General features: G+C 44.1%; 1 protein-coding gene across 4 annotated transcripts; it reads left to right on the top strand.

Annotated features, from left to right (window-relative positions):
• Positions 1 to 799: 799 nt before the first annotated feature.
• On the top strand, positions 800 to 8,293 carry LOC125514622. Of its 4 annotated transcripts, none has more exons than XM_048679967.1 (6): positions 800 to 900; positions 4,187 to 4,493; positions 5,984 to 6,291; positions 6,366 to 6,419; positions 6,804 to 7,210; positions 7,626 to 8,293. In XM_048679967.1, the coding sequence occupies exons 2-6, from the start codon at positions 4,216 to 4,218 to the stop codon at positions 7,968 to 7,970; spliced, it is 1,392 nt and encodes a 463-aa protein (XP_048535924.1). In that variant the 5' UTR covers positions 800 to 900; positions 4,187 to 4,215; the 3' UTR covers positions 7,971 to 8,293. The 4 variants fall into 4 exon arrangements, with proteins under 4 accessions (XP_048535924.1, XP_048535933.1, XP_048535941.1 ...); XM_048679976.1 differs by having other exon boundaries at positions 817 to 905; XM_048679984.1 differs by lacking the exon at positions 800 to 900 and adding an exon at positions 2,679 to 3,099 and having other exon boundaries at positions 6,807 to 7,210.
• Positions 8,294 to 8,548: the final 255 nt, after the last annotated feature.

Raw genomic sequence — 8,548 nt, 5'->3', positions numbered from 1 at the left:
CCCGAGGACATTGGGTTCCTCCCAGTATGTATCTTTGTGGATTAGCACCAAAACTCTCATTAGAAGCAAGATGTCCTTTTACAAACCGTAGAAATAAACATGCACAAGTTGAAATAGTGTTTTGGAAAAGTTGCATGAGCTACCCACCCTAATATGTGAGAACCTACTATCGTTGAATGCGCTATGGCAAGGATACACCCATTGCTAGGCAAGTTGTCAAATTGTTGTGTCAACTTGTATTGGGAGGAGGGGGCCCATCACAAATAGGAAAAAAATAAACCAGAGAAGATTTTGTTGTATCACACTTACACCATCATAATCACATTGACATGCGTCGAAGCGTTGGACAACAAACCGTATGTCGAGAGCCGTCGATCCACATGACCAAAACACTATAGGCTCTTCGATATCCACCTCGTCGACAATAACGACCGTGCGCGGACGATAATAGAATTGTGCAACTTTTTATTCTTTCAACACCATCTTCACCCTCGAAACGTCACTGCTAACGTCACAAAGACCTAATTTGGTAGAAATTAAATCCGCACGCGATTCCCGCACCTTTCGGTTGCATGGAGAGATCCGAGGCGAGGGAACCGGCGGCGGAGTGGACGGAAAACCTAATATCTCTTCGGCGCCTAGGGTTCACCTGTTTTGATCATAAACCCCATCTATATAATAGGTACGAATTAAAATTTTCCCAAAATGAAGCAAGAAATTAAGTGGTGATCCTGCTGTAGAGTTCGGCCCGGCCCATGTAGCCCGAACTTAATAAAACCCGCCGGCTGCTGCTTCCCTCGCTCTCCCATACTTCCCTACTCACCAGCTGACGGCGGCGCCGCACGAAAGGAACGAAGCGCCTCTCGCTCCCGCTCGCCGCCGCCTCCGGCGCCGCTGCAGGTCAGGTGCCTTCCTCCCCGCTCCCTCCCTCCTCCCCGTTAACTCTTCCGTCCTTCTTTGTCGCGTACTCTTCCCCCATCCACATAGCTAGCGCTGGCGGCTGGCGGCGATTCCAGCTCGCTCGGCGCGCGTCTCCGGAGCCGGCGGCGGCGCGGCGCTCCTGTTCTTGTGCGCATTTGCTGTTAACAAGCGAGGATCCGAGCTACGGGAGACCTCTTTCACCCGGCGAATTCAGGTTTGGTTGCGGTTATTGCTCCTGTTCGATAGGAAACGCCAGCAGCTAGCTATGGCTTTGCTGATGTCAGGTTGTTCTAGTAGCGAATATACTGCTGCGGCTATGCTAGCAAAGGCCAGTTCTTTGACGCCGGCCGTTCTTGTCGCTCGCCGCCGTAGTCGGCTGCTCGGATGGCAAGCTTCCGACGATGTTTCCATACCCCGGTCGGTTTGGTGCCTGTTAACATGTCGTGTGAGAGGGATAGGCTTTCTGACATGTACATTTGTGAAGAAGATGCTTGTGAAGTTTGCAAGTCCTGTTATTAGGCAAAAACTGCTTAGAGATTTACAGGTTTCGATCCAGAGCTAGTTTGATCGATGTCGCATGTCTAGGAGTGGTTGGTTCTATCTGAAGTGCACAGGAGAGTCTGCGGCCTGCGTTTGTACTGCTACTGCCGGCTTCAGCAACCAGTGGAGATTTCAACATAGTGGAATTTGCCAGTTGCCAAACTCGATATCTTTCTTTTTGCTTATTTTGGTAGATTCATTGCCTGGTGTGTTCGATCGATAGCTATCGCTTCATTGTAGTGGAAGCATTGCTTATTGTTTACTTCTCATTGAATTATTATTTGGTCATGCAATTCTACCATGCTTTACTTTTACATAAGTTCCAATTCTAATTTGCTAGAACATTTGAGATTTTTTTTTTGCGGGGTAAAACATTTGAGAGATTATGGCCACATTATCCTTGACCTTGAGTCATCGCTCATCGCCTCTGGTCCATCTCTGTGGTGCTGAAGAAGCTCTAAAACCAAAGTAGATTGGAGCAAGATATCTTTTTCCTGAAAACATAAGAAATCCAGTGATCGACCATGGTTGGGCCCTTCGGCGCAAGAGTGTTTTAGTTGGGGGAACTTGAGAATGGTGTGTTTGCTTAAGGGGGATCCCTACTTTAGGGGCCTTGTCTTTTTTTTTTGCATTCCAACTATTTCCCCTATAATCTCCTTCGTGTTTTATGTTTTTCTCTTTTTCGCATTAAAAAAAAACTAGCACAGGCGAATTCTAGGCTGTGACAAGGTTTGGCTATCAGGGTGACGAGCTCCAGTGAGCTCCCTCGAGGTCCAACGATCGTTGTTAGAGAGCTCCGGTGAACTCTGGTGATCTCCAGTGACCTTCCATGGGTGGCGCGGCGGCCTGTGAGCGAGCTCCGGCGGTGTGTGTGTGTGTGGGGGGGGGGGGGGCTACTTTTTCCATACTTGCATGAAGAAAATGAGGTGAATTGGGGGTCCCTACTTAGGAGGGTACGGGGTGTGCAGGGTTGGACTTTCTCTAACACAATTCATACATTTTTTGTCTAAAAAGACCAGTCTGTTTTTCTACTTTTTTTTCGCTGTGCTGCACAGTGATTACGTTTTTTTTATTGAGGGGTCTCTGCTTCGGTTAAGTTTTTTTTTTCGAGGGAATACTGCCTCGGTTAAGTACTACTACGGGAGGATATGTCCAAGAACAGCCCAACAAGGCCCATTAGGGTTGTATCAACTCCCTCACTTTGGTTGTACCCCACACCGTTTTCTATTCCTTCCCTCTTTTGTTTTCTCCCGCGAGCAGCTCGTGCGACAGCTGAGCTGCGGCCGCCGCCGCCACACTTTGCTTCGCTGTGAGCGGTCCCGAGCGAGAGCCGGTGGGGGTGTCGGCGAGGCGCGCGAGGGTCAGGCAGCGAGGAGACCGCCGCCGCTGCAGCCTGGTGTGCGCGCGCTCCAGGCTGCTCCGCCACTCAGCCACCGGGTTGCAGATGCCGCCATTGCTCCTGCTAGGCTGCTACCGTCCGTCGCCAGCCGTCCGCGCTGCTGCTGCCACCTTCGCCGCGCACCTGACCGCGCCGCCGCCCGGGAATTGCCCGACGCGGCCGTCTCGTGTTGCCCTCTGCCGGCGCGCGCGGCAGACGACGCCTTTGACGTCTATCTTTCTGGCCAAACGCATTCCTCGGTTAGTTCTGCGAGTTGACTCCTTACATTCCGGTTTACGAATCAATGGAGGTGCCCTCCGCGAAATCGCAAGTAGTAAGCTATACTTCAATTGCCAATTATTTCAGTCGTCATATTGCAGCGATGGAGGAATAGTAAATATGTATTACACATTCCCACGAGGCGGTGAATCAAGAGATGTGAGAAATACAAATACAGTAGAAAACTAGTTCTACTGTTATACTCGGATAGACTACTTTCTTAGGTGCATCATCCCATACTCTGGTAAATATGGCATGAGCATGCACATCACCTGAGTCAAGGGATGTGCATTCCTTCTCCAAAACATTGGTAGATTAGAAATCCTCTTCAAGTGTAGTATAAACTACCGGTATCAAGAATGAAATAAATGAATCTCATAGAGGAAACCCAAATAACGGCAATGGTCATGATATATTCAGTTCGTTGCTCTAACAATGTGGTGTATAATTTTCTGCAGCACCGTTTGTGATTCTTTTTAAGGCAACCTTTGTAATCCGCCAAAGATACTGCCGCCTGCTTAGAATATACTCCCTCTGTTCCATAATTATTGTCAGTTATGGAACAGAGGGAGTATTATTTATCAGTTATTTGCTCTTGTGGTAAAGTAGGTGAAATATTATTCTTTGCATCCTTGATCGTAGGGTCTTTGGCTGAACTTAATCCATTTCACACATTGTTTCATTACTTCAGCTGACATATAGATAATTGATCATCACAGTTTGAATAGATTACTTTTTGAAAGTGGTACCTTCATATAGATTTCAACTACAATTTGAAGATGTAGTGGGTTGTGATATGAAACTATTTTGGTAGATCATATTATTTCTACATGTAGGCATTTTGGCCATCTCTTTGGAATTTTCTCATATGGAACTATTTTGGCAACTATTTACAGTACACTTATTATTTGGGTTCTGAACATTTTCAGGTATCTCACAAAATTACCATGGATGATTTCAGTTTATGTCTACTAAAAAATTTGTTTTTCCCCATGCAATGCACTTTGTTCTAAATGTTATCATGATTGTTTTTTGCTGAAAACCCTTATGTTCTCTTAATTTAAGCAGGGCATACAGAGGCTAAAGTCAACCTTAAAATGGAGGATGCTAACGCAGTAGTAGATTGGAATGTTGACATTATTGGCCCAGATGGTGGTAGCGGCGCTTGCCGCAAATTGGCGAAAACTGAAGACCCTGATGCCACAGAGTGTTCAAGTTCCTTTGGGGACACACTATCTGGATCTCAGGATGATGCAAAGCCTTCAGAGATTAGTGACATTGAAGTAGACTCACCATTCTGCCGTTATCCTCATAATGGTGATGCTGCTGCACTCTTGGATGCAGCTGCTGCTGACAATTTGGATAGATTATTGAAGTAAGTTGTTTGGGTAACTGATTACCTCCCAACCTCGTTTTACTCCTTAATATAAATGTCAAATCATGTTTTCAGCAGTTGCTCATCTCGTGATAGACTCGAACAGAATGAAAATTATGGTAGAAGCAAAATTACCCTTATAACATTTTCCTTGCGGAATCAATTTTTCCACTCAAGCTAAAAGCACTGAGTTATTATACTCATTTGACCTGTAATCGTTCTTATCTGGACGATACTTTTCCCTCTGAAAATTAGTCAGAAAACTTCTTATCTTGAATGGCTAATGTGAGACATGAATTTTGTGGTACTTAATATGCCAAGCAATTGTTAGTCTGTCTACAGTTTGAAAGGAGCATGATGTTAGCCAGTGAGAAATTAAGAAATTACGAATAAAAGGCATAGTAATTAGATAGAGTCAGCTGAAGAACAGTAATATGCTACACATGTTTGGTGTAGGCAGAGACTAGTTTAGGTCTTCTATCAGTTCAGAATGGATTGGAAGTGCATACCCTGAGGAACTTATAATTCATAAGCAATTTACGGATTAGTAATTTGCAGTTGAAGTTCACATGCGCCCTTCCTTGTACTCCCTCCGTCTCAAAATTCTTGTCTTAGAATTGTCTAGATACGGATGTACCTAATACTAAAACGTGACTTGATACATCCGTATTTAGACAAATCTAAGACAAGAATTTTGAGACGGAGGGAGTACATATATTTGGTGCTAGTAGTGCATGAGCTTGATTTCCTATTGAAGGGCTATGTTCATTCATCGAACTCTTTTTGACTAGTTTTTAGACTTCATCTTTGCTAGTCAGAGCATTCATACTCCAATATGTTAAAGTCCAGTGTCCACTAGGTGCGCACCCTCCACAAGGTATGGGTCCATGCACACATAGCAACCTGCTTGCACTTTGTCTCCCCTTGTTGTAAAGGGGCTGATCAGGAGGTATTTTACTTTTAGACCAAACTAAGCATTATACACTAGTCACTTTAGACTTTTAGTGTGGCCCATGTGGGTACTATGCCATGCTACAACTATGTAACCATATGAGCCACATGGTCCAGGCTGCCAAACGAGTCAGGTGCCACTTTATATTTAATACCCATCATATGTAAAAATTCTTATAGTGATAAAGAAGCATGTCTTCGGTCTGATGTAATTGATTCCTGAAAGTGGGACTTAACAATATCACAAGTAAAATGTTTACTCTTCTGTCCAACGCACATGCTGGCTCTAGTTTGTGATATTTTTTTAAGCAAGTAAATTGATTAAAGCTGATGCCTTTCCCAAACCCTTCTCCATCAAGATGCCTGTACTTTAGATGTATAATATGCCATTCAGTTGTGTGTATGTTTCTAGTTTTGTAGCAATGCCTGATTTCTTGGATTCCTATCTGTGGTGTTATCTCAGTGGTCTTTCTATTAACATGTGGCGCAACCGCGCAAAGCATATTTGAGTATTTAACGCAACTTATCATCCATTGCAGAAAGAAAAAAGTGACCGATCATTGGAGAAGCTATATCAGCCCATTAATGTGGAGATGCCAATGGTTAGAGCTGCGGATGAAAGACTTGCAATCTCAAGTATCCAGATATGACAGGGAGCTTGCAGTACTTAAACATGAGAAAGAGTTGCAGACAAAAATGATTGAGTTGGACTGTTCCTCGTCAAGATCAGTGCCCTTCTCTTCTCATTGCTGCAGGAAGACTATGAAGAGGAAGAAGAGGAAGAGAAATGAGGAGAAAATCAATGCTCCCTCATACATCGCAACCCACACCATATTGTCTTATTATGGTAACCATTGTGTTCTACTTCACACAATTTATTACAATCTGTCCTAGTGAGATCTCATTACAATCGTCCTGCAGAAAAAGAGAAAACGGAAGGTGATGGCCATTCTATCGACGACAATGGAAACTTAGGTAACACTGGCAATTGCTTCATGATTTGAAAACAAATATGATCTTTCGAACACCTAAAATGCTAGTGATTGTATTGTTCTACTTTCTGAATTCGTTTTCCTAGTGCTTTTGTCCAGAAATAATGTGTTGCATACTTATAGATCACAAAGACACTGTTGGTTGCATCTTGTATAGAGGAAGAAACTCATTTCCTGCTTATGATAATAGTAGCACTCTAGATATGATGACTCAACTAGTAAAAGTTATACTCATAATTGCATGTCAAGGTCAGGTTAACAAGAAACCATACATATTGTAATCAGTGCTCTGTTTGCTGGAAATAAATAAAAATGATTTGTTTTATATGTAGCAGATGAGTTCACAAAAGTTTTTCTGACCTTTCAGCAGATGACAGCACAAAAGGAAATAATGACGCTGACTGGCTACTCGGTAATGGAGACGATGCTGCTGTCGAGCAGATTCTTGTAAGCATTCAGTCTGTTCAAGACAGAGTCTGTAGTCTGAGATCAGATCTCAAGAAAGCAATGGCCAAGAAGAGTAAGGGGCTTCTCCTTAAAGTCAACACACAGGTCAACGGCGCACAGAGCTCTAATTGCTCACATGGAAAAGGCAAAGTTACTGAAATGCCTGAAATATCACCTCAAGATGCATCGGATTGTGATATGGGTGATACGGACATGCCCGATAGTGCTGTCTCAAGCTATGGAGAAGCTAACAATATGGATATTTTTGAGAGCACGATGAACCTATTGTCAGTTGAAGATCCAGATAAAATTGGTGAACTACGCCAGGTAAGCTACCACAACTCTTTTATATCACGCCATAACAAACTAATTCGTCCACCTATTTGGAGGAGCTTGAGCTCCAACCTCTACCACCCCACCCCTTCAAGAGCCAGAACTCTCCACAACAATGTTTCTGGTTAACTTCTCCTATGCCATAGATGCTACACTATACACTTCATAAGTGGCAATTTAAAGAACTGTGTGTTTGAAGGAGATGAAACCCAAAAGAAAATCGTTGGGGCATAATCTTAGCGACACGCCATATTGGAACCCGGGTGTGGTGTCAAATGATCTTATGGGTTTCAACTCTAGCCTACCCCAGCTTGTTTGGGACTAAAGGTTTTGTAGTAATAGTAGTTGTTGTGGTGGTGGTGTATTTGAAGGAGGTCAGCTCTTTACTATTATCTTGCTTTGCTTACAGACTTCGGAAGATGTATTGATCGACAACCAACCAGCTGAGGAAGGGTATCAAAATTTTGAGGTGATCAGTCACCCATGCCAGCGACTACGGGTATCAGTCAAGAGGGAACAGGTACCTGTCAAGAGAGAAACTGTAGCACATTCTGAGGATGAGAGCGTCGCCGCCCCCATGGCGGTCGTCAAGGAAGAAGGCGGCACAACCAGGATGGGCCTCCAGGGGATCTTGAAGCCCTGCTACACGGGCAAGAGAAATGGGAGGAGGCCGAAGATTCTAAGGCGCGGTGGTTCATCATCTGCTCTTAGCTCATGGAGGAGCGCCCGGACTCGAAAGAAGAGGAAATCGTAGATGCAGATGGTCTCAGTGAACACACCCTATCCTCTGGCTTCGGTTCTTCCGTTTGATTAGATGATGATGACGGCAATTGCGCACTCCCTCTCTTTTTTCTTTTCTTTTCCTTCTATCTGACTGATGACATTTTCCGCGGAGCCAGAAGAGAGTTATGGAAAATGGCGCTATGGCTTTCAGCCGCGAGGTGCTTGTAAACCTAGCGATGTCTGTTTCTGTTTCTATTGTTGTTGTTACGTCTGGTCTTTGTTCTGAAAGAGTCGAACTTTGGTTGTTACAGTGTAACTTTTGATAAGGCTTTCCTGCAATGTTGTTTGTGTATTTTCAGACGGGAGCTTGCGTGCCAACTCCTTCACTGTACTGAAAAACGTATCTTTCAGAAAGTTTTTTTCTACGGAGCTGAAAAACGTATTTAGTTTAAAAGAAGAATGACCAGCAGCAGTGCTCTGAAAACAGAGCTAGTTTCCTCCGTACAAACGCTAATGGCACAGCAACAATTAATTTGACAGCGCTGCTGCACACACGACAGTACACAGCCGTTTTGTGCACGATCCTATTGATCTCACCATGCATGCATG

This window comes from Triticum urartu, chromosome 1, assembly GCF_003073215.2.
Source record: "Triticum urartu cultivar G1812 chromosome 1, Tu2.1, whole genome shotgun sequence".
Classification (NCBI taxonomy): Eukaryota; Viridiplantae; Streptophyta; class Magnoliopsida; order Poales; family Poaceae; genus Triticum; species Triticum urartu.
Note: the sequence above shows the minus strand (reverse complement) of the source record. Positions and strands in the feature narration are given on the sequence as shown.

Excerpts from the sequence above, each read along its gene's own strand:
- LOC125514622 (XM_048679967.1), top strand. The coding sequence starts at position 4,216 with ATGGAGGATGCTAACGCAGTAGTAGATTGGAATGTTGACATTATTGGC. Across the intron at positions 4,494-5,983 it reads AATTTGGATAGATTATTGAA|AAAGAAAAAAGTGACCGATC; the intron begins GTAAGTTGTTTG and ends CATCCATTGCAG. Across the intron at positions 6,420-6,803 it reads CGACGACAATGGAAACTTAG|CAGATGACAGCACAAAAGGA; the intron begins GTAACACTGGCA and ends CTGACCTTTCAG.